The sequence below is a fragment of the Bacillus rossius genome, chromosome 1 (assembly GCF_032445375.1).
Source record: "Bacillus rossius redtenbacheri isolate Brsri chromosome 1, Brsri_v3, whole genome shotgun sequence".
Taxonomy (NCBI): Eukaryota; Metazoa; Arthropoda; class Insecta; order Phasmatodea; family Bacillidae; genus Bacillus; species Bacillus rossius.
The window spans coordinates 105,261,786-105,288,868 of NC_086330.1; the positions used below are offsets into that span (position 1 = coordinate 105,261,786).

The following is a 27,083-nucleotide window of genomic DNA, read 5'->3' on the forward strand; positions in this document are numbered from 1 at the left end:
CCCCCCTGAAAGACGGAGTCAGGGTGGCCCACTTGAGCCACCAAAAACCTGGGTTCCAGAAACTTACCCTGTACCAGGATCTACTGTAGTAAACTACTTACAATGGCTAACAATTCTTAAGGCTAAAACTTACAGATAACTTATTGAATTAGGGGCGCCCCTATAAACTAGACAACTTAACGTAACACTTCTTAACCAAAATTTCTTATAAACTAGTACCATGGATTTTTTTATATTACTTATGATTATTACCTAGGTTTTTTGTTATATCAACACGTTGGTTGAGTATGGCATGCCGTAGTAGGAAAGCTGTTCCTTGTATAAAGAAACACAGTGAAGAGTGCCCTCATTTTAGGTTGGGGTGTACTTTCTTCAACTGAGAAATGTGCGCGCGCGCATGCGCGCGCGCGATATTCGCCGGAACTGGGGTCGGCTAACGCGACCGTGACTGGCGTGAGGTATCGCTGGATCTGCCAGGGGCCATTCCAACGATATGAAAGCTTGGCTGACCTCTTGTCGATCGCCTTGCTGAGTGTGTGTGCTCTGCACAACACTAAATCTCCTACTCTGTAGGGATTGGGATAGCGTTTCTTGTTATATTTTTGCCTGCTTGCCTCGTGGGCCAAGTTCAGGTTTTTACGAGCTCTACTCCAGACTTCCTTAATGTTCCTGGGGTCGTCTGGTAGTAACTCTTTTAACGTCCATTGATTAGAGAGTGGGGTGTTGGGCTGGTACGTAAACATGAGTTCAAACGGTGTTGTTTTGTGACTCTCATGTCTGGCGGAATTGAAAGCCATTTGCAACCACACGAGATTGGAATCCCACCTATCCTGCGAGTTCGCATGGAATGCTATCAAGGCAGACCGGAGGTTTCGGTTGAAACGCTCCGCATGCGAAGGCTGGGGGTAGTAGGGAGTCGTGGTCACGTGCTGAATGCCGTGTGAAAAACACATGTTTTTGAACTGAGTCGATTTAAAGTTTGTGGCATTATCGGAAACAATAATGGAAGGTACCCCGGATATTTTGAAAATATAATTTTGGAGGGCTCGAATGGTGATTTCGGCCGTGGCTCTTCTAACAGGGATTAGCCACACAAATTTTGAGAATGCATCTACGCATACTAGAAGCATCGAATTTCCGTCCTTTGACCTTGGGAAGGGTCCCACAAAATCTATGAAAAGCTTTTGCATGGGCCTTTCGGCCACGTCAGAACTTAAATAGCCGAACTGGGTCTGCTGCGCAGGCTTACTCAATGCACATAATTTGCACAATTTCACCCTTTGCGTTATATCCTTGTGCATTCCATCCCAGATAAAATTCCTGCGAATGTTTTCAATTGTTTTGAAAATTCCTAAGTGTGCGCCCAAAGGTGACGAGTGGTAATATTGAAAAACCATGTCCCTGAGATTCTGAGGTAGGGCTATTCTGAAATTTTTTGCTTGTTGTGTCCTTCGGTAAAGGATGCCTTTTGAAAGTTTGTAAAATTTTGGAGGTGAGCCTGATTTTATTTGGTTAATTATGTCGGACAATTGTGGGTCAGAATTTTGATTTGATTGTATGTCGGAAAATGCTAGAGGAAAATCTGTTAACAATGCGTGGCAGGACATAGGATTGTTTTCCTGAATCTCGGAGTTGGAAGGATTCTCGAACATTCTAGAAAGAGTATCCGCCACGATGTTCTGTGAACCACGAATATGTTGGATTTGAAATTTCAGAGAAGCAATCTTGACAATCCAGCGTCCTAATTTGCCTAATTGCTTGGGGTGAGCCAAAAGCCAAGCAAGGGCCTGATTATCGGTTTCCAGCAGAAATTCTTTGTGTTCCAAATAGGGCCGGAACTTATCTATGCCGAAAACTACGGCAAGGCACTCAAGTTCGTATACCGAGGAGGCTTTCCTCTCCTGGTGTGTTAGGGTGCGGGAGGCGAAAGCTATTGGTTGCCTGCAGCCATAGAATTCTTGTGACAACACGGCCCCAATGGCCACACTGGATGCATCGGTTTGCAAAATAAAAGGTTTACTGAAATCAGCCATTCTAAGTACTGGCGGGCTAGCTATTGCATGTTTTAGAAAATCAAAAGCTTTGTCCTGTTCTGGACCCCAATTGAAAACGGAATTTTTTTTACGTAGAGCATTCAGTGGTGCTGCATGCTCAGCAAAATTGGGTATGAATTTGGCGTAAAAATTTGCCATGCCAATAAACCTGGAAATGCCCTTAGCATCTTTAGGGGGTTGGAAATCCTTTATCGCTTGTGTGCGATTAGGGTCAATGGTTACTCCTCGACTTGAAATCAGGTGTCCGAGAAAAGAAATTTCCTGCACTGCAAATTTCACCTTCTTTGTATTAACAGTGAGTCCGGATTTACGTAGGCGCTTAAGGACTTCTTGCAAATGAGCCATATGCTCTTCAAAGGATTCTGAGTAAACAACGACGTCATCAAGATAATTAAAAACAAATTTGAATTTCAGGTTGCCGAAAATTTGGTCTAGAAGGCGTGTTAACACTTGGGCGCCTGTGGCTAGGCCAAAGGGTACTACCTTGTATTGATACAGATTCCACGGGACGCAGAAACTTGTGACGTGTTTTGACTCTGGTGTTAGTGGTATTTGATGATAGGCCGAATTTAGGTCGAACACACTGAAAAATTTGGCTTTACTAAACCAGTGACATGCCGAATTTAGGTCTGGTAATGGCGTCATCTCTACTTCAATTTGCCGATTTACGCGGCGGAAATCGACCACCATGCGGTGACCTTGGCCTTGGTCCTTGGGTACTAAAAATGCCGGGGAGGCGAAACTGGAAGTGGAAGGTTCGATAACATCTTTGTCCAATAAATTTTGTATGTGATCCCGCATTATCTGCATTTTAGGTCCTAATAATTGGTAAGGGTGACACCTAACTGGGGTTTTGTCCAAAAGCTTAATTTCATATTGGGTGAGATGGGTACGCCCTAATTTTTCACTCAAAACGTCGGGAAAGTTACTGCATAACTTCTCTATTTCTCGTTTCTGTTCAAAGTTAAGATGGGTTAGTGAAATGTTATTATCACCTTTAGCCTCTGTGTGAAAGGCATTTACTTTGCTCTGACATTTTGCGTCCGGTGACACAAAAGAAACAAAAACTTGGTTGTTAAATTTAAAGTGAATTCTTCGTGCTTTCAAATCAATTATCATGCCTGTTTTTGCAATAAAATCGGAACCAAAAATTAAATCTGTGGCCAAATCATCTGCTACTAAGAATGGGAAAGACCAAGAAAACAAATCTATTTTTACTTTAACAAAAACAATACGGTTGACCTTCAAAGGCTGTTCAGCAGCTGTAAAACATTTTATTTTTATTGGCTCTACCTTTTGAATCAAACGGTCTTGTTGTAATTTCCTGAATAGCTGGCCTGACACGAAAGATCGCACGGAGCCGGTATCTATTAGGCCTGGAACTTCTTGTTTTCCAATTATTGTGTTGGCATAGGGTAAAACTGTGGGTATATTAGCTAGAATATTATGACATGTTCTTTTGTCCGTGGTTCGCGGACAATTACATTGTCTGCACATAGGCCTAAACGTGTTACAGTTTTCCGTTTGCTTGTCTTGACGAGCTTTGTCTTTCTTAGCTCGCCTTTGTTTCTGTTTTCTTCTTTTATTTTTTCCTCTGTGTGGGGAAGCGGTGTTCTGTTGAAATTTTTGGTCGTGTTTGGCATTAGGTTCGGTGTGAAGGGAAAAATTTCTAACTGTTGTTTGGGCGGCTGGCTCAGAAAGAATTCTTTCTGGCCAGCGATTTACACGTTTTTTGAATCACGCGAATTTTGATAGTTTGGGCGATAGTTTTTTGCGCGACACTGTTCAATGTAGTGCCCGGGTCTTTTGCAGTACCTGCAGACAGGTATCCGTTCCTCCTTATTTTGAGGCTTAGCGACTTGTTCATTGCTGATTTTGTGTTGCGAATTTTTGTTATAATACTGCTGTTTATTTTCTGTTACTCTGGTATTGTTGTGGGCGTAGACATTAGCTTCTCTATTTCGCTGGTGGTCTGCGTATTCTACATTCGTGTTGGAGATGCACAAGCGATCAAGCTCGGCAAAATTTTGCGGTCGGGCCTGAAAAACTGCTCGCGATCGTTCCTGCGGGTTAATTCCATCTAGGATGTTTGAGACTATCTCACTCTCAGATACTCGCAACCGAAGAATTTGAGCGGCTAGTTTGATGTCTGCTATGTAATTAGGCAAGGCTTCATTTCTGTGTTGTAGCCTGTTGTACCATTCCAACCTGATGTTGGTCATCAAACGGGCTGGAATAAAATAATTTAGAATGTCCTCATGAAATTGGTCAAAAGAATAATTTTGCTCAATGGCGAGCGTCACTCGCTCGCTCAAGGGAGGTTGTGTGAAGGGGAAAATAACTTCTAGGAGTTCCCTGTCTGGAAGGTTTGCCTTTTGTTTAATTTTGAACAAGTTCTTTAGGAAGTCGATTAGACTCTTGGGCTCCAACCCTGTGGTTTCCTGAAAATTAGCCAGCAGTCTTTCGACGGGATTAGGTATCTTGGCGTAAAAACTACCTCCAGTTGTTTGATTGAAGGTAGGAACCACAGGTACTGGGTTCGGTGCTAGATTAGAGGCGTGAGGTGTGACTGGCGGAGGTTGAGTTTGGTTTTGAGGTTGGTATACCTGCGGGCCCAATGGCAGGTATGTGGTGGCGGGGCTGGGGTAAGGAAGTTGTGATTCAATCCTGCCACCAGGGTGCACAGGGGCTGGTTGTGGTAGCGTAGCTGCCAGGGTGGAAGGAAAGGCTGTCAGTGGCGAAACTGACCTTCCACTGACCGAGGAGGTTGGAAGGGCTTCCGGGGAGGTATGGAGGGATGTGAAGGCTGACCGGAATTCATGATAGGGGTTGAAAATGGCGGGTGAGGTGGAGGGTAGGTATATGGGTTGGGGCATGTAGACAGGATGAGCTGAGAGCGAATGCGTAGGATAGGCGAAGGTGACATTGGTGTTCGGGTGAGTACTCGTCGCCATGACCGTCGCAGATGGAAAATGAGATGGCGTGAATGTCGAAGTCAATGCCCGGCGACGTGATGTCAAGGGGGGTGAGGGTGGTGGGGAGGGTGAAAGAGGTGGGGTAGGGGCTGGGCTGCCTCCAGTGTGCATTTGTTTTAGGGGTTCCTGTACTTGACTGTCAGTTACTCCTCCTGCTACTGCCTCCACGGGTTCAAGTGTTCTTTGGTCGATTGTGGCTAGTTTGCTCCGCAATTGGAAATTTAGACCAGGAATCTGTTGCCTACATTTCTCGATCTCCTTTTGGTAGATCCCATTTAATTTTTTGGTGGCTAGTATTGTGAGGTTGGTAAATCTCGTGCCAATATGACTCAAGCGAGTTAGCGCACGTAAGATGTTGTTTCTATTTGTCTCGTTTCGTACAGAATTAGTATAACTGTGGAGTTCCTGAAATTTACTACAAACACAGTTAAATTCCTCCAAAAAGTCCAAGTCAGCGAGATTAGTGACTTGTGGTTGAATTTCCTCGGCACACGCAGCTCGGAATCTTTTCCGGAGCGTGGCCACGTCACCGAGGCTTGACAAACCTCGAAATCGGAGTTCGTACTCCAGCTCGTCACGGAGGAGATACTCCGGCGTGAGCATTGTGTCCCTTTCGTAGGTGGAGCTTGGTCCAGTCTTACCAGAACAGCAAAACATATACAAAAATTTACGTTGATTGGCCAACCAACAAACTATGGTTGAAACAGTACATTAAATTCTACACAAGACACTCTTAATTTAACTTAGCTTATCTTAATAATATCGTAGTTGCTCCGACGGGTCGGAAGTATGTGCCCAGAATACAGAAAGTTAACTATTTTTTGCCGGCAGCCGAATGAGTTGGTACTCCTGTCGGCGTCGCTCTCAGAGGTAAGCGACCTCTGGGACCTGCGTGAACAAGGAGGGGGGTGGTAGGCGACGTGCTATCACGCACGCGTGGCAAGATTACAGCTGTCAACAGACGCCACTGCCCTCGGCCGTCGGGCGAGGAGAAAAGGGGGGGAGGGGTGTCTGTGACCTTGTGCCTGTCACGTCCGGGGACGCGTGATGGGGGGGGGGGGGGGGGGTCAGCTGGCTGGCTGAAAGACGTCTTGCACGCTACGCGCTACCTAAGTCCGTACGGGAATTTAAAACTCAATATAAATTTTAAAAATTTAACTCATTATAACTAGGGGGTGTACCAGCGATCAGTTTACAATATTATTACAAAATTATTATTATCAAAAATTAATTAAAAAAAATTTTTTTTACTTTTAATTTTAGTTTAGGTATGCTTATATTTTTCAGGTATGCCTATAGACCAAGGTAACCATGCTCTGCTACCAAGTTGTAACACCCCTCGTGCCTCAAAATAGAATTATTTGGAATTAATTAAAAGAGCCTTGGAAACAAGCTGGAAACAAAATACGTTAAATGAAATGATTTACCAGAGGCGACACGAGGTGGGAACAAACACAATTTAGGAACTTCCAGTAACAAGCGAAGGGGAAGTTGTAGGATCGTTATAATCAATAAATTAAAACTACACGATTAACTTGATCTATAGTTTCCCTGTTTTATTTGCCCTGATTCATTATCATGTTTCCATTATTTTACCATACACACAAAAGGTTTTAACAATTTTCAAAGATTAACAAAAGGAAAACGAAAATAGGCCGGCCTATGCTTATTGAGAACAGTTTACATTCGTAGTTTGACATATAAACATTTACATTATGACTTTCACACCCAAAGTTGGATGGATTCGATTATTACATTGATAATTAGTTCTATTAGTTTTACAATTTCTTGAGAAAAACACTGGTCGCTGGTGAGTTGGTCATCCGGCTGAGATAGTACGTCGCTAGGTAAAGGGGAAATGTTGAAATTACATTACCACCCGGGGTCTTCAAACAATCACGTCGGGTGGTAGAAAAGTTTCTTCTAATGTTTCTTCCCACGGAACAGGGAAGGGGGGGGGGGGAGGCCACGAGATGAGAGTATCAATCTCTCCCGGTCATCGAACCCTGTCTGCAACAGTCCAAATCAAAACTGATTAGAACTGGTATACAGGCAGTCTATGGGGCAGAAAATGCCCGAAAAAAAAATTTAAAGGGAAAAAGGAGGGTTCGCGAATTATCACTCACCAAAACAGGGGAGTTGCCCAGCACGCTGCCATCGTGGAGTCAGCCCGGGGTCTGGAGCTCGCGAATTGCGCGGCAGGACGCGGATGATTTCTTCATAATAATAAATTTCAAAAAAAAATTAAAAGCTAAAAAAAAAACTATTACATTGCAGACGGACTAAACTACTTGAAAAGATTTTAGGGATAGCATCCCTCAATTAGGCGACTACATAGTCTGTTGCGGCCGGATGGAAGTTTTGCAAAGTCTCGTCGACTCGCCGATAATCAAACGATCCGTCTGCAGTCGCGGCGCGAAGTGTCCCGCGGAGAAACGCGTCTCGTAATTAAAAGTAAAACTTGAATCAAAAGTGGAGGGGAGGACTGGGAGTCCGGACCGAAAGGTCCCGAAGTTCCCCGATTGAGGGCCATAAAAAAACTCTGATTGAAGTCTCGAAGCTGGTAGCATTGCGTCGACCTTAGCGCTACCTGTTGGGGGCTGTCTGAAATAAAAAAGAATCGACTCGCCCACGGCGTCCATATAACTCAAGGCAAAGCAGGTGCTGCTCCCTGGCGCCCTAGCGGGCAGGCAAGCGGAGAAGTTCGCGAATTGGCCGCTAGGAAGCGCTTGTGATCAGTTTTGGCGCACTCGTTTTGCGACGAAGAGACCTTGGAAACGGTCACCGGTGTCCAGGGGGTTACGACCGGTCATTGGTCTTACTTGGAACAGAGAAGGGGGGGGGGGGGGGGTGAAATGCAACGTTGGTGGGAAACTACGCCCCGTCGTGGCTACCGAGGGGCGAATATAACACTACGACGTGATGAAAAAGGCGGATCTCAGCTCGTCTCTGCGAACTGGTCGCCTGCAAGCTACAGCCTTGCCTATGCAGTTAGAGTCACGAAGGGAAATAATATAACTGGCTTGAGGCGTGACTGAAGGCGGGGGAAATGGTAAGCGGGCTGCCAGTCAGTGATTAGACCAGCAGAATATCCGATACGCCGATGGGAAAGGGGCTCCAGAGCACTGAGACAAAGTTTAACTCAGAGGAGTACACCGGACTAACAAATTAAAATTACACTATAGTAGGGCAAATAAAATTTCTACACAAAAATTTAAAATCATAATAAAAATTTAAAATATATCGTGTCGAATTTACTAATTAACGGCACAAAGTAAAACAACCATATCTATTAAACTTGGCCCTGGTTTTAAGTGAGCTCGCAGGCTCAAAAGAAAGACAATTACATTTTGTTTTTAATTTTCTTTTGAAATGAATTTAACTAAATCCTGTGTCCTGGCACCGGAGGTTTCGGTAGATTAAAGTCCAGAAGAAATCATTTTATGTAGAAACTAGTATGTGTACCGGAGAGGGAAGAAAACTTCTGACTGCATGAGCCCAATCACGGACTGCTAATTTGGCAGTGAAGTTCCATTCTAATTTGGTGTCCAAATCTTGAACGTTATTCTTGCAGTCTAATCCTGCACCCCGCCTGTAACCAAAGTCCCAAATTGCTTAGACTGGTTAACAGGCGGCTAAGTCTGGGCAAGACTATGCCCAGGGAAAGGCAAAAAAAAAGGGGGGGGGGGGTGAATATGACGATTACTTACCCAAACAGCGGGGTGAAGTCTCGTTAGCTGGCTCCAGGAGTCGAGTAGGCAACTCCCGGCGCGGAAGTTCGCGGAAGCCATGACGAGAAAAAAAGAAATAAATTAGATAAAAAAAAACTATTACAGGCAGCCAAATTTAAAAATAAGAAAATTAAGGCATCTTTGCCTTGATGTTGGCGTCTACATGACGTAGTGTTGAGTCTTGGAAGTACAAGTGAGATGGACTTTCGCGAATCGCGACGCGTGGTCCGTACTGACCAGATGCTGCCCGCCGAATCTTTGAAAATGGCGTCGGTGCGCTTAATTAAAGAAAGTAACTGCCCCCATCCAAAGATTGGGGGGGGGGGGGGGGGTGGTGATTGCCCGATGGTGTCCGGAGATGCCCGAAGGGGCGAAGCAGACTGCAAAATGCTCGCCGCGCTCTCACGCGAGTCGCAGGCAAACTAAGATCACAATCGCACTGCGACTGCTGCCAAGGTCGATTGTGACAAGATGTATCTTGTGGGAGGGATGAGTAGTGCGATCTGCCGGCCAAAATGAGAGACTGGCTGGAGGGTCACAGAAACATCCGCTAGAGTGCACTGGTCACACTCGCAACCAGCGGACAGAGCAAGGCTAGGGAATTTTCCCGCCTTCTAGGCTTCGCTGAGGGCTTTGTTTGACAAGGGCGAATGTCCATGGAGTGACCATGTACCCTGCGTGGGTTCACTGGAGGTCATTGTTCCGGGTTGAAAGTTCTCATGAAGCCACAGGTGGGTGATGAGGGAAGGGGGGTCTAAACTAGCTAAGTCGCCTGGGAAAGGCGTCGTGTGGATCGTCCCGAGGCGTCGCCGAGGACTGTAACATGGTCCTGGACGTGCTGGCAAACAGCTTATCCATGCTTGCCTCCGAGAAATGAAAGTTGCTAGCGATGGGCTTGGGGTAGCGTTTGCTAGCACGAAAAGTCATACTGTTACAGGGAGAAAACGTGATGCAAATGGCGGCCGACATGCGGTGATAACCAAGAGTCAGCAAAGGGTATCTAATTGGGCCTGCGAACAAGCGCAGATGCACTGGGTTGCACAAGATTACTTCGGAGTGTACAGTAATGGAAACAAAATTAAATGAAATTAAAAATGCAACTTTATTTTAGTGGTTCCCTTCTTTAAAAAAATTCAAAATTTGTGCCCGAAAATTATGATAAACGGCACACATTCTACTATACATTATTTTTCTAACTCTTTTTTAGGTTTTTATCCATTTGTAACATCTGCTGTTTAAAAAGCACTGCAACCATCACTGAAGATAACATGTTTATTACTACATACATGGATGCAAGCAGCCAGACACTGAAAGCTACTCAATTGATAATGAAAAAAATGAAACCACTAATGCATGTATTAATTATAGCTGTTCCAATACCTTTACCCCAATACTACTACCAGTAACCTGATACCACCACTTATACCTAATGCTGCAGTCAAATTTACAATTAATTACTTGCCACACTAAATGAATTAATTAAACATAATTTTTTTTTAAATATTTTTGATAAGTTAATTTTGTTTACTAAATTTAGGTCAAATAAAGTTCATTGAAAATTGTACATCAATAATTTATTAGGTAAATATTTCCATTTTTACTTACTTGTAGCTAAACAGTGCCTAAGTTTATAATACACATAATATAAATACACTTATCACTGACTCGCTGATTCTCTAACTCTGTATGAACTCTATTTTCATGCACTTACAGTGTAACATTTCCATTGCTCTTTGCTAACCTGTTCCTCTTCTAGCAATGCTGCCGAGTCTGTGGTGCAAAGATAAGATGCACAAGGGCATAGCATCATATTTTAATGAGGCCGATAGTTTCAGCATTTTTCCGTGGTAAAGTAGTGAGTTGTGACTTAGTTTGCCTTGTTTTGGCCATGTGTATCTGCTTAATGTAATTCATGTTGTTGGCCACCACTTGCAAATATTATTCTTCCAACCACTGTTGTGTCAATTTTTCAGCACTAATTATATTGAAAGCGAATAGATGTTGAGGCACATTTGAATTGTAGCATGTTAATGTTGTTGTCAACTCTTCTTTAATCGAGGGCCTTCATACGAATCATACTGCCATCCTGGTATATATTGAATTGAATCCACAACAAGTAAGATTATTGAATGACCAGAGACAATTAACAGACAATGTAGTTTTATAAAAGGTTCTTCATTAAAAACAATTTTTGTTTCCAAATTTGCTTAGTTAATCATTTCACACATGCATATATATCTTAAATAATTTTCATTTGCACAATATTAAAGCAAATTTAATGTTTAATAAATAATTTGTATATATTGTAGAGGTACTTGGTGAAGCACTCATAGAAGTATAACATTTGTTTTTAAATGTCTTTAATTTTATTCTCTGTGTAATTTTATCTTTGCCTTATATTGAATAATATTTGCAATTTTTGTTCTCTATGAATATTTCACTCTAGCTTAGACGTTAATTTTATTACTTTCTATAAGTATGTTTCTTGATTAAAATAATTATTAATGCTTTATTTGATATTGTCCAATGAAAATCGGTGTTACTATATTTATGTATTGTTCGTGAGAGGTAACACTTAAGAGATTATTATTGATTGGAGGCTAGGCCACGATTAATATTCCGTTCAGACTATATTTGCGATTTCGAGCGATATATCGATGAGCTCGAAACAAGGGAACTTGAAATGTTTATTTTATTTTATTTTTTTTGTTCATTTGACGGCCAAGGGAGTTAAATACATCGTTGACAAGTTCCATGTAATTTGAGATTATAGAATCAAAGAATCAACGTGTAAAGTTTTAGTAGTAATTAATGAATGACGAAAACCAGGAATTATATATATATATATATATATATATATATATATATATATATATATATATATATATATATATATATTTCAAGAAAACCGGTACTACTAAGTATTAGAAGAGGTAGTGACCGATAATGGAGCATGACATCAAGACCGTCGATTGGGACAGGCAACGTTAATTAGCTTGATACCAGAGAATCATATATGTCAGTGAAGCAAGAAAGAAGAGATGCCGACCCACGCCGCGAAGGAAGGATGCCGTTCTAATTGAGAATACATCGCGGATGACGGGATCCGAGGCAGTATCCACTACGACGACTCCAATTTTACCGACTTCAGGTTCAGAGGGAAAGGACCGGAGGAGTAACCTAACATTCGACTTCGGCAGCTGCAGAGCCAGCAGCACAGGAAGGAAGCCACGGAGTTTGAAAGGTTTCCAGAGCAGTTCAAATTGTGTTGCAGTTCGCCGAGGTTTGGTTTCCCCACCCAAAGCTACCCCAAACTGCGTAAAGTTCGTGTTAACCCCTCGATACTGAACAGTCACAAGATTTATAATTGTTTTATTATTTTGACCTACAAATAATTAGAGTCAAATTTGTTCAAAAGAAATGATGGTGAATTAAGTGTTATCTCACAGATTTGAAATGTCATAAGTTCAATCCAATAATTTTATTTTTAAATGGAATAATATAAATGGACACTCTCCAATTGTAAACTGAGTTTGTATGCTACTATCAGTTCTAAGACCAGTAGTTCCTATAACTGTTGCTCTTCGACTGAGTACCGAAAGTTTAAAAGTTTTTTTTTTGTTATTGAAAGAAAATGATGCATTTCAAGAGCAATTTATGCTTTTAATTGGTAAATTACCAAATAATTCCAAGGAAGTTATAATCATCGTTGTTTTGAAATCTAACATAAACTGCCAAACTTAAATACTACAAATGTCATCTATGAAATAATGATGAGCTATATTGATCTGGAATATATTATGAATAATAATCAGGTGTTATGTTTTCATTATTGTCATATGCAGTGTAATAGGGCATGTCTGTAAATGTGTATTGTCACCAGCATCACACTTAATTACATTGGTAGTAAAAATTCAAATTTTCAATACACCTTTCATTTCCAGTATCTCTGTTACACTAATGTTCATGACCACTTCAAAGATTACAGATGTTTTGCACTACTATACTTGACTAATTAATGAATAACATTAAAGAGAAGATATTGTTTTGCAAAAAGATCTTATTCGTGTATTCAGCCCTTAAAAGAGTGAACTTAACTAAAGTACATGTATACTTGGATATTGTCATCTCTAGAGGTTGGTTTCCATAGATTCGGTGTACCAACTGCAGGTAATAATTGTAGTTACTTTGTAGGTCTGCGCCTATTGAACTGGTGACTAACAAAGGGGCTAGATCCATAGATCTGTCTGTTCATCTCGGTGACGGACAATATTAATTTTAAGTGTTTGTTATATTCATCATTTTTCAACAGGCACCTACAACTAACTTGTTTTAAAGATTTGCCTTTAAAAATATAGCTAATTGAAATAATTCCATAAAAATAAAATTATTAAAACTATAACAAATAAACATAGCAAGTTTTAAAAAAAATTAAAATTGAGAACATATTTTATTCAATCTCTCAGATGCCTGTGCTGATACCTTCGTATCGGCCGAGAGCTAAATATAGGCCAATATCCTATACCAGTATCTTTTATCAGAACAACCCTAATTATTCAGTTGCTGAAAGACTGAAGTAGTAGCATGGCTGCAAAAAAATCTGGCAGTTTTATACAGAAAAACAGCACTCCATGCCTTCCATCCTCTTTTAATGACCGAATTTCAGCTTTCCATCCCCTACTGCTAGGGGTATGTTATCTGTCCACAACCACCCTTCAAACTCTCCCCTCCTTTCAAGCTCTGCTGGCTCCAAACCTTACCGATAGGTCTACAGAACTCTTTGTATTAAGTCATGTAATTTGCGACGCAATTGGCGCAAAGGTTTGCCATCTTTAGGGTGGTGAATGAGATCCAAAGAAGAGTGACATTAAAGTCCAACCATGAATAAACCCGCCTGACTTAATGCATGGTCTTGCCTGATGGAAGTCTTGTTTATTGTGTGGTTAGTACAGTACCTGGTTTTATTCTATTCTGCAGCAGAGTTCTTCTAGTTTAAACATAAAAGTAGGCATTTTACTTGGGTGATCAACTGGCTGCAACCTGACGTTGCTGTAATCAGTGGTATCTTTGTTCCTTCTCACCCAGTCACTTATGCATTCAAAGTTCTGGGGGGGGGGGGGGGGATGACAGGTCAATAAACTTACTGTACGTGCCTTTTTGCGGTATACTGCTGTTTAGTGGCAAGGGGTGTAGTTTTTTTACAAAGCTGTTTGGAAAAATCCAAACCTAGAGGCTCGCCTGCCTAGCCAGGTGTATGTGGTTTTTGAGAGGTGATGTCTTATTGTATGCAAACTCAGCTTTGAATTGACAATGCCGACCTCTAAAAAAAGTTTATATTTTATGTTTGTTTTAAGGTAGCTTACTCTCAAATATGTAAATTGCTTGCATACAATGAAACCATTGTGATTTTAATACAGTGTATGATAAATTAATGCTATGGTAATGCTACAAGCCAAAACAATAGTATAAATGTTCCAGCAGTTACTATATATTCTGTTGCAAGGAGGCTGAACTGTGATGTTATGAGCTGTAATTCATTGTGTGCCCACAGAGTGTATGGATGATTTGCACTGGCATGTAGTCCTTTATGATCTTAAAGGTCAAGTTGTTTCTAAGCTGGAGTCATAATGCCACAACGAACTCTACACGACAGACCTGACAAACCGTCGTTCAGTTCCAGCACGACAGATTTAATAGCGTTGGGTCACAATAGCACGACGTTATCCAGACAATTAATGATTTGGCTGTTGTCAAATCATTCCAAGCCAAATACTTCCATAAAATGCAGTTTAGAATGCACTAAAAACAGTGTAGAAGAGAAAAAGAACATGCTATCCAGCCCACACTTTCTCTTTTTTTGGCTGATTTCTGTATTCCTTCAACCCAATGTCATATAGAATACAATGATCCTGAACTTAATTAGTTATAAGTTCTTCACTGAACTTGTTCATTCATTAATAATTTTTCACCAATCTACAATAACAACATTGACCATAAACACAATGATATTAATTTATATTAACAGATGAAGACAAGCTACAAATATTGTGTACTAGCGTAAAACAAAATTTCATTTTTCAGCATAAAGATTTACCTAGTAGGTAATTATTTTTGAAGTTTAGTTCTGTAAGGTTTCCGTTTATATTTTGCTTTCTGTCGGGCAGCATGACGTTACAAAATTAGAAATAGAATATTCCTTGCGGGCTCTGCGACCACGTATTTTGTCATGTTGATGTCAGGGCGACCTTGAATTTTGTTGGCTTATTGAGCATGTCAGGCCGGTAGTGTCGTGCCTGTCATGGCATGTGACTCCAGCCGTAGTCTTTCTCTGCAACACAGTTCTAGGAACGACACTAGTTTTAACTGTTTCATCCAGGCAAGGATTAGAAGTTGTGTATTTTCAGGCTCACGTCTGCTTCGTGATGGAATATGCGGCCGGTGGAGACCTCATGATGCACATTCATGCGGACGTGTTCATAGAACCAAGAGCAGTTTTCTATGCCGCGTGTGTGGTCCTGGGGCTGCAGTATTTACATGAAAACAAGATTATTTACAGGTCAGGCTCTCATCTCACAGCTGGCTGAGCTCGTTTAGAATAAAGTTTCTTATACAATAGAACCTCATTTTTACAAACCCGGGATTTACTAATTCCCATGGTTAACGTATTTCTTTACTTGCACGTTGCACTGTAGTACTAATGCATTACTTTTCCACTTTATGTGAAAGCATTTTCTGTAATTTAAGTTGCAACACCACTTCATTCACTAGCAAACCATTAGAAAAGTTTAGACGGAACAAAAAAAAATTTATAGGGAATAGTGTTAACTGTTAAGTTTATTTATTATACTTTTCTGCGTGTGCTTGTGGTCATGGCTGCTTCGTTTGCCATTGTAAACAGCTTGTATTTTTTTTGTGCCATTTACCATGGAACAAAACTTTGGTGACTTGAACATGAAAATTAAGTTCAATTTGATATCTCTCTCCTTTAAACATGAATGTATTGTGCATGAAAATTAAGTTTTATAATGGGGTTTTTACATAGACAAACAGTGGATTACTGTGCCCTTATTAAAAAATGTTTTAAAGCAAAGTACCAAATACTTAAATATGGCAGCTTGGTACATGTTCGGCAATGCTCATTTTAACTTGGCAGCTCTGAATTTCCAAAAATTGCATCTGAATAGTTTTTCCTAACTGTTAACAGTCTAGAAAGTAGTTGTGTTTGTTTGATATAATTCTTTCCAATAAAAATCTGAAATTATTTTAATATTAACCCGCGATAATTAATAATGTCCGTAAATGAATTGTGTAAGAAAAAATTCACAATAAAAAGTGAACAGTTTGAGATGCTTCAACATTCACATTTCTTACTCATAAACTGAAATTTTCACGTTCAACTTTAAACAATTGTGAATTACTGCACGAGTTGATGGAATTATTGTTTTCACCATGTGAGATAATGAACTTCTAGTTAATATAGAAAGAATAAGCAGCTCTGGTAATTTATTTAGTGTGGTATGTATTTGCTTATTGTTTCCTATCATAGGGAGAATATAATTTTTTTTAACACTTCCCTGTTTTTACATTTTCCCGGTTTTACATAATTTTTTCTTGGTCTCTTGAGATATGTGAAAATGAGGTTATTTATCAAGCTGTTTTAATAAATCTGCAAAAAAATTTTTTACTTTAAATCATATTTTAATGCATTTTTTACGTATTAAAATAAACTAATAGATTTATTAATGTTGTTATTGGTATTCATAACTATTTATTGTGGACAAATGCTTGTGAAACTTTCAGTTACTTAACCATTAATATTTAAAAAATATTTTTCCAGAGATCTCAAGTTGGATAATTTGTTGCTGGACACAGAAGGTTACGTGAAGATTGCAGACTTTGGCTTGTGCAAGGAAGGAATGGGTTTTGGCGACCGAACTGGCACTTTCTGTGGCACACCAGAGTTCCTCGCCCCGGAGGTGCTGACGGAAACATCGTACACCAGAGCCGTGGACTGGTGGGGGCTGGGGGTTCTGATATTTGAAATGTTGGTTGGAGAGGTGAGAGGAAGTCTTTAATAGCTTCAGTTTAGGCGCAAGCTATTTCTTTACCTATGCTGATAGCCAAATTTCATTTTTCCTAGCCATCTTCCTCACACTTCATTTTAATGAAAATTTCCCATTTTCCCTTCAAACTTTGACATTCTAATCAAGTTATTTAAAAATTTTATCTTGATAAAATTGCAATTTTGTTTTAAGTGGTACTAGCATTTAGGTAATTTAAACCTGAGAAATTTAAATTTTGGTTTTCAGTCTCCTTTTCCTGGTGATGACGAAGAGGAAGTGTTTGACTCCATAGTGAATGATGAAGTTCGTTACCCTCGGTTCCTGTCACTGGAAGCTATTGCGATCATGAGACGGGTAAGTGGTGAATAGTGTCACTAATTGTTTATAATTGAATGCCATTACTTTTTTTAAGTTCTGACTCTAACTAAAGCTAATATAATAGGGCTCAAATAAGATTGTGTCTATGCTAAAGTGTGTGTGATGATGATAAAGAGTGAATATTTGGTGTAAAAATGCAATATGAAATTACCTTATTAAGTTTTTCTTGCAAGAAATAAAATACTCTGTTTATTTGTTTTGGTTTTGTGTGTTTGAAATTTAGATTAATGTAAATTATTATTTGAAATAGTTAGCCAATTATTAAATAAAATATTTTATTTTTTATTAGTTTTAATGTTAGGTATTTAAACCAGTGTGTCTCGCTCATCCCTTCTCTGCCCCCTCCACCCTTCAAATTACAAACACAGGTAATAGACCACTTCTTGCTGCTACTACTACAGCTCATGAATTTAATAAACAAACTTTTTATTTTGATTGGCTTTCAGCTGTTGAGGAAGAATCCAGAACGTCGTCTTGGCTCCAGTGAGCGTGATGCAGAAGACGTGAAGAAACAAGCATTTTTCAGGAATATAGCTTGGGATGATTTACTGTTGCGACGTGTGAAACCCCCATTCATACCAACTGTGGTGAGAACTGTTTCCATTACCTAGTTTGTTTTTTTCAGTGTTATGCACATGTTAGTACCAGCCACTTAGTGCATATTTCATTATTCGTGTATCAGTTAGAAATATGTTGACCCTGTAGTTAGTGCTTAACAAGCAAAGGAATTGAGTGTTAAGCCAGGAAACAGGGAAAACTCTGGGAATTGAAAAAAGTGTCTTCAAAATTTGGAAAAGCACAAGGAAATTGTTAATATATATACAGTAGAACCCGTTTATAGTGAACCCGCCTATAATGAATTCCCGTTTATTGTGAATTTCCGTCTCGGTCCCGGCAAAATGATGTGAGGTTATGTATTAATTTATTGGATATAGCGCACAACTTTTGTCAATGTTGATACGTTTTCCCGTGTACCACGAACAAATTTTGCCGACATAATGCACATTTATCTCAAATATTTTCATATAATTACAAGTATTTTCACAAAACGTCTATTCTAGATCACATTAACGTTTTTCTCCTCAATATGCTACTCGATTGTCCACTGTTCATATTATAAACAAGTCGTAATCGAGTGGCCTCGGTAGGCTACGTGTAGCCAGAAATGGTGCTCAGTTTGGTGAAAATAAAAATAGTTTTCCCTGCATAGTTAAAGAATGGGCGAACGCGTGTACATTTAATAAGTTATCAAAATTAAACATAAATTACCGCCACACAAATACGTATGTACATTATAGCAGCAAATTCAATATTTTTACGTCTCATTTTTATCATTTACGTTTCGGACATTTTGATCGAGTAAGGTTCGTAAGACTACCACTAGATAGAACTCTGTGGACAAAATTTTTCCATAGAAAGTAAGAAATTTTCGTTCTAGCTTTAGCAACTGCGAACTGCGATACTAAATGATACGTAGTGATCTTTGATGCGCCAGACTCGTTATTTTTCGTTTATTTACTTTTGACGGTAAAAAGAATTTCGTGTTATTAAGCTGCAAATGTGCTTCAATAAGAAATACGTACATAAAAAAGGGTGAGAAACGTAAGGCATTATCTGTGCGAGATAAACTGGACATTATTAAAAAGGTAGACTCCAACCCCACTGTCCCGCACGTGTTAATATCAAAGGAACTGGGAATTGCAACATCCACATTAAATACAATATTAAACAAGCTGAACAATCTTCTTTCTCAAGCTGCGAATACGTCACAGAGTATTAAACGCCTGAAAAAGGGAAAATACGCCGATGTCGAAGAACCATTAAGAGAAAGTTTGTACATGTGTAGTGTATTAAAAATAATATCTGCATTTGCTCATAAAACTGTTGCTTTGAGTATTTCCATTCGTTCTTTTCTTGGCTTAGGCCTATGTGTAGTTAAGCTTTTGAGTATGTATTGCCAATATAAAAGTTTTCCCAGATATAAAGTTTCCCCTCTATAGTGAACATATAAACTACTCCCTTCAGATTCATTATAACAGGGTTCTACTTATATAAGTACAAAACTAATAGCCCATGTCAGTAATTTTTGTACTACACAGTATCTTAAAATCCTATTTCTTTGTCACACTTTGGAAATTCCTAAGACATAAATTTTATTTATTTAGCTATACTATTTTTAATATTTTATGTAGTAATAATCTTATGGTATAATTATCATTAGGTATGTGCGGTTCTGGTTTTTCTTCGTCAGATCAGTTTTGTATTAAGAAACTCTGTTATCGGTTCAAGTTTTGATTCTTGTAAAGCAAAAATAAATTTGAGTGATACAATAAATATATACGAAACAGAAAAAGAGTACACTCTTTGCACTAGCCAAAAACAAATTTTTCAGTTAACTTTAAACCTTGTAATAGGTAGGCCCAATCGAAGCTGGCATCAAAATCCTGATTGAAGATGGTCATATTTTATGGTTCAGCATTTTTAGCACTAATTTATATAGTTTTCTTACAATTAAATTTTATATAGGTCCTGGGCTCTAATTCGTGAACTTGGTTTTCACAGAAAATTCGTAACAAAGTCTACAGTTTTATTGTACTTTGTTTTATAACACAATATTTTTCGCTTCCATGCTTTATTTATCTTGTAGTTGGCATTTAAAGTACAAATGGGCAGAAACTATAACATTCATCCAGCTAATAAATAGTGCTACTATGATATGAGAGGAAGTAAAAGGTGCCGAATTGGTTTCATCAGTGTTTGTGTCAAAACAATTGTTTTGTATTTACCTAATTGCAGTTTTTGTATTTTTTAAAGCAGAGATCACACGAAAGAATGTTCGTAGCAGCAGTTATTATATAAAATTCAGGAATTATATTCAAATATATTTTGCTTTGCCACAGGAAAAATTAAGACAACATGAAGGTCTAAAAATAAAAGGAAGTAAGGTGTCTTTTAGTTCTTATCCCTCCCCAAGTTCATTGTGACAGGTAACTATGCTCTTATATACATTTTTCATTCACTATTATATAGTGAGGCATTTAATGATATTTAAAAAAAGGTATTTACCTTTATCATTTCCTGCCTGATAAACATTTCGTTAACATTATAGATTGCGTAGTGTGAAGTAACAGAACATACAAAAAATACCTGAAACCGAAGATTTCAAAAGGTTTCAGGTTGATATTTTAAAGGAACAGAAAAGTTGTGAAACCGCACAGGACTAATTACAATAAAATGTATTTATTTCATAGCCATAAAGTATGATGTTGAGTAGAATCTACACCCTGACCCACACATTCAGTGTTTGATAATCTCCTTGTAGCATTGAGATATATATTGCCCTCTTCAGTGAATGAATGGACTGAAAGGGTTGATAACAAATGTAATTTAATTTTTTTTTTTTTTTGCTGGTAATCCATATCCAATTTTTATTAACAAGAAGTAAGTGTAAGGGTTACAAACAAGTCACTGTGTATTAATTTGAAGCATAATCAAATATCTCTAGGCCTAGTCTGTACTTAAATCACATGATAATGTATCATTTCAAAGTTTGATCAAACAAATGTATTCAATATTTTTATCAAACAGGCAGTGTTGGTTATATAGTATTAATTAAAATGATAAAAGAGTGGAATTATATATTGTGCAGTAAAACATTTTATAGTCAAATTTTCATAATGTGTGTTCGTCTAAATTTGTTTTGATGTTTTGATAGTATTTTTTTTTTTGTATATCTATTATTTTGCCAGATGGACCAATAAACATGTAAATATGAGCATTGTACAGAAAAATAGAGACATCTCAGGGAAATGAGCTGAAGTAAAATTGAGAACTTTGTATAGTAACCAACAATAACTATGATATTTTTAGAACTTTTGTTTTTTAACTGGGCGTGTTGAGTTGGCACTAGTTGGTTACATAGGGCTCCGCCTGCTGTTTAGCTCTGACAGTCCATTCTGAGCAACGAGTTACCATCAAACTGCAATGTCCAACTCACATGACTTTCACACTCACTTTACACATTCTTGTTTGTATTGTAGTGGTTGACTGGCAGGTTTAACTTTAAAATTCTTTCCTTTGTTGAACTGGATTTCTCAGCTGATATCCATAATTTTCTGATATTAAAATGTAGAGGATCACAGTGTTTGCTGCGGGCGGTTGTTTAGGATATTGCATGGCAAAAATATTTTTATTAGGCGGATAAAATAAAAAAAAACATGTGTGTTGTGTGGGTTTGCAGACTTCCGTGGAGGACGTGAGCAACTTCGATGAGGAGTTCACCTCAGAGAGACCGCAGCTAACACCTCCAAGGGACCCCCGGGCACTGAACGAAGAGGAACAAGGCCTGTTCAAAGACTTCACCTACATGGCAGACTGGTGCTGACATGCGTGGGGCCCGTGCTGCTAGCGGGTGCTGTGACGCAGGCAGCATGGCGGCAAGACTTGATTGTGGTGGCAAACGTGTTGCATGGTCGGCAGATTAGGAATACTTTTATAAATATTTATTGATCTCCGCCATTTTAAATTGGTTCAATGTTTTCAAAGTATAACCAAGAACTGGTACTTATATCTATAATTATATGATATTGGAAGGAAGGCTAGGATACGACCGAAGGAAATTTTATTGATAGTTCATGTAACTTATTTGTACATTCACTTTAAGAAAAGTGGGATGTTAATCTAAAAATATTAATTGTGCAAACTTTGGAATTTGTTGAGGTGAAAAATTTATTATTAAATCATTTTAAATTTTCAGAAAACATTTACTGGGCCTTACTATTAAAGTTCCTGTTGAAGTAGTTAGTGTTTAAGCTGAATATTGCACTGATGTCTTTTTTGATGTTTGAAAAAAAATCTAAACATGAGCATATGTAAACAATAACTGAACTTGCTGCATTGGCCTGTAACTGTAATTTTAAATGCAGAGAAAGAGTTTTCCTTACGTCAAAGCAATCCATATATATATATATATATATATATATATATATATAGTGTGTGTGTATGTACGTATATATATATATGTATATATATGTGTGTGTGTGTGTGTGTGTATATATATATATATATATATATATATATATATATATATATAAACTGCTCTTTTCATACCAAAATCTCTCTGTAATTGTAACAAAACTTTAAAAATTCATAGTTTTTAATTGGTTGCGTAATATTATCTTATCATTGATTATAAAACAGTACACTTTTTTCTTTAATTTTTTGCAAGGATTCTTTCTGTGAATATTTCCGAGACATATATTAAATATCGTGTTTTGGTGTAGGCTTGTGTACGCTGTTATACAATTGATTCGTAAATAAGGTTAAGAATAATGAAATTACTTAATGTAGTTGATTGTTCTCTTATTTTTTTGTGTTCAAAAATTATAGGCTATTTAGTATTCCTGTAATTAAAATGTATTATTGTACCTATGTGCAAGTTGTAATTTAAATTTTATATGCTTTAGGCTGCTATTTTCTTTGACCATATATTTGTTTCTCCACCCTTTGAAATAGTTTACTTCGTAGGAACATAGTAGATATATTATTACTAAATTAGTAATTAATTAAATTGGGTTATCTTTTCTGAAGAGGGATAAAAAATATATTTTGAACGTGTCTGCAAAGAAATTTGCTGAATATATCATTAAGTATCCCTATTTTTAAATTAATTCAAAAAAAATTATATATTAAATCCAATAAACATGTTTATAAGAATTATGAGATAATTAAAATAACTAACCTACAACAAAGATGCATGAGTACTAAGTGTAACTGATTGTTTATATAGCTCTCGAAATGTTATTTATTAATTTTGTTCAAAATTTTTCTTTAAGTAAATTATTATTGGTGAACCTAATGAAATGTCAACAGTTTATATGCTTGTCCAGAGTAATGGACAAGAAAATCAGCATTGGTCTGTTCACAAAAGCATAGGTACTCACAGCTGCAATGGCCACCAATCCAACGTCATTAGGTCAAACATAGAAAATAATTATACATTCATACCCATGTTTCTTCAATGCCTTATGTACCGATAAATTCACTTCTACGACTGGAGAGTTGTTGCCTGCTCAGTATATTTCTTAAAACATGGCAACTTACAAATTAAAGTCAAAGAATCCTGTACATTAGTGATGGTTAACTGGCAGGCCACGGGCCTTTACAGGGATACTGCCTTGGTATTCTTGCAGAAATTTTGAAAAATATGTAGGTAGTTGCATGGTAAATCTTCTTAGATGATTTTTTTTTTTTTTTTTAATTCTACGTTTAAAATAATAATTTTTTGTTTCTTCATGACATACTGCATATTGTATTCATTGGCTACTCTTCAGAATAATGTGAAATTAAAAATTGTTTTTAGAAATGTAATATTTAATCATGTGTGTCTGGCCCTCAGATTAGTTTGATAAATGATGTCTGGCCCTCAAAGAGTCAAGTTGGCTATCATTACTGTTGATAATCAATTGCCTATTGAATTTTTTTTTAATTTAGTTTTTTGTGTTTTTGTGTATTATTTGGACACTGAAAGTGGAGAAGGCTGGTGTCGCACATTGTGCTTCTGCCGCTGTGGCTAAAACTTTCACAGCATTTTTAACTGAATATTCTTTCGACCGCTTTTCTTAGTGAGCTGTAGGATATATGATAAGCTTGTATGACAAATCTGTTAAATAGATTTTGTATTTATAATGTAAGTATGTGGGCAGTGACCTATCGTAAAGAAAGTAGTAATATATGGGCACCTTGAAATAAAGCACCATGAATACTTATTAGTTATACAGTTACTAAAATTACTATCTTAAGTAATAAATAGTACATTACTTGTTAAACTTGCACAGGAATTAATATGTATTGGTGAGCTTAAGGCTATGATTTTATGAGTTGGTGACAATTCTTATACAACCCAGCCATATGACGATGTACTCTAGAGTGAGAGTACTGATTCCATTGTAGAGATTTGGGAAAAAATCTAAAAATTTAAAAATTTTTTAAGACAGGTAATTCACACATACAGATCACTACCATTAGCTACAGATCCCTTACGAGCAAAAAAAAAGGTCTCTCCCACCCCTCGCCTTCCATCATTCAACACGTCACCCTCAAAACTTCCTTTCCCCCCTCCTATTCGAGCAAAAAAAAAGGTCTCTCCCACCCCTCGCCTTCCATCATTCAACACGCCACCCTCAAAACTTCCCTTCCCCCCTCGTATTCGAGCAAAAAAAAGGTCTCTCCCACCTCTCGCCTTCCATCATTCAACACGCCACCCTCAAAACTTCCCTTCCCCCCTCGTATTCCTTACGAGCCCCCTCGTATTCCTTACGAGCCCCCTCGTATTCCTTACGAGCAAAAAAAAAGGTCTCTCCCACCCCTCGCCTTCCATCATTCAACACGCCACCCTCAAAACTTCCCTTCCCCCCTCGTATTCCTTAAGGCGATTGGTGCACGGTAAAAAACGGTCACAGGCCCGAAAACAATGAATTTTGTATCATATGACCACTAAAGAGTCTAGATGCCTATGTGGGTGACTGTTACTATGTAGGGAGGTCAGGAGCTTGGTTCCAGCTCGTCAGTGGCAAGTTGGCCTTCAGACGGGAAGGGTTTTGCTGGTGGTCGCTCTGCGGCCTGCCATCTAGCGGTAACTAACAGAACCTCGAAATTGTATCTCGCTCTCCCTCTAACACACAGCCGATACGGTTCTATCGTGCCCGGAGGAGGGGAAGGTTTAGCAGGTTTCTCTTTTACTCATCCTTCGCCATGGGGAGGCGGAATGGATTATTTTTTTGTCCGTAACTGCGCACATGTGGCTGAGAGCTAACATCTGCCACTCCCGCACATCTTCTTACTCAACTCGTTCGTTCTCTCACACTATTTCAATAAATCTTTTCAAATCTTCAAGATCAATACTTTAAACCATTGTGCTTCCTACGGATTAATTATATTTCATGCACGTGCCCGAATTCAGCTGCAAAAAAATAAAACGGGTAGTCAATTTTTTTCTTCAAAAACCTTCCGAAACACTGTGTGTTAAAAAACATTCTGAAAGCGCATTTTTCTAGATAAATGGAAATTCTAAATCACCTACGCCACAAGGAAACATTGTGCTTTAATATTATGTAAAGAAAACACCTCTTAGTTTAATAGTTATGTATAGGTGGTGTGATATGTTTTATATGTCGCACCATCTTATCATCCATGTAGAAGAGTTACCCGAAAAGCTAACAAAACTATTGCCATGGAAATGGAAATATGGTTAAGGAAATATTTTTCAAATGTTTGTAAACAGTAAACAACATATAAAAAATCTTATAACTGTAAAATTAAAATACAAACAACCCTATAGCAAATTTAATTTCAATATGAAAAAGTCTACAATAATGTTTACAAGAAACGAAATTGCAATAGCAATACAAAAATGTCGCAATTTTGTTACATTGTTAACGTATATATTATTTTTAATATAGGCAATAAAAATGACATACTCAATATTTGGAATACAATAAATACCTTAAGCCCTACATAATTGCTGCGATATTCACAATAAATGCTTTTCTTAAATATATTAGTTAAAAAACATCGTAAATAAATTATGAACATACATATTATGGTGAAGGAAAGTGGACACTATCACACTGAAAAATCTTAGAGGGTAGTTTTCCTCATCTTATTTCTTTCTTTGCGTTTTTGGTCTTGTTCGTTAAAATATTTCATGTTCAAATACTTTATACGCATATACGTTCTTGTCCTGACAAAACAGTATATAACTTCTTCTGGATATTTATTTTCAGTAGTTCCGCAAATAATTTTAGTCAGTGATTCAAAAATCCGCTCTTTTTTGCACAAATTGTTGCCATGAACATTATCAAAACACATTTCAGCGATCTTTATTAATTCAAAAAATTCATTAGTGGGACATTTTAAGTTACCCTTTGATTGTACATGTATCCAGCTATCGTCCTCCAAATTGAAATCCGTAGTGCCAAGGTCAGGATATTTATTTCTGAAACGGTGAGCTATATAGCCAGAAACATATTTCAGCCCTTCAAGAGAAATTTCGTCACTTGAAAGGGGCCTGGCCTCTAAATCTAAGTCTATTTCTTCCATGTCAGCAAGATCTATTTCATTTAAAGGTGATTTCTCTTGAAATGTCTTTGTAAAATACATTTCCTTGCACAAAAGTAGTTCTGTAATTTCATTCTGATAAGCACTGTCCTGTTCCATTTCATTTGACGATAAATCACTTACCAAACACATTTTGTCTGTCTTCTCATCCGTGTTTTTCCGTTCAGCAAAAACTGCTGCAGAATGTTTTCACAATATGTAGTTTATAATACTGTATTTAAAGTAAATGGGCGACAGATGCGTATTTTGATGTCCCATACCTCTAATATACGGAGAGAAAAAAAACACTCTAACACATATTAGTTCAGTTTAACTGTTAACAAATATTTAGGTTAACGGGTCCTATACATATTTCCGAGTATTTCTGACTGAGTTATACTGGACATTAATTAAATTGAACGCTGATATTTATACTTTTAATGCACATTAGTTAACAAAAAAATAAAATATTAATTACTGATAAATAATACCTTGATGTCGTGATACAAGTAACACATGCTTATCTGATATTTATCTCAATTAGAATACGAAAAAGGAAGACAAAATAATTAACTGATTTTAAGACTGATTTATTACTTGCACACGAATAAACAAATATCACGTTTCCCTCAATACAGTAATTCCATTTGATCAAAATATCACTCCGATTTTTTTTAACTATCGTTGCCAGGTACATGGGCACGACTTCGCAAATGTCAATGTTTCACGTAGAGTTCAAAAATGGATTTACGGTTCGAAAAATACACTAACTCATAAATTAAATCA

General features: G+C 37.9%; 1 protein-coding gene across 19 annotated transcripts in view; it reads left to right on the top strand.

Moving 5' to 3' along the window:
• The window catches only part of LOC134541238 (serine/threonine-protein kinase N), a 372,780-nt gene extending 350,819 nt beyond the window's left edge, over positions 1 to 21,961 (top strand). For all 19 annotated transcript variants that reach the window (XM_063384564.1, XM_063384580.1, XM_063384574.1 and 16 more), the window contains 5 exons: positions 15,165 to 15,316; positions 16,598 to 16,817; positions 17,070 to 17,177; positions 17,648 to 17,788; positions 21,442 to 21,961. In XM_063384564.1, the coding sequence (XP_063240634.1) occupies positions 15,165 to 15,316; positions 16,598 to 16,817; positions 17,070 to 17,177; positions 17,648 to 17,788; positions 21,442 to 21,585 (765 nt within the window). In that variant the 3' untranslated portion in view covers positions 21,586 to 21,961. The remainder of the gene's footprint in view (positions 1 to 15,164; positions 15,317 to 16,597; positions 16,818 to 17,069; positions 17,178 to 17,647; positions 17,789 to 21,441) is intronic.
• Positions 21,962 to 27,083: the final 5,122 nt, after the last annotated feature.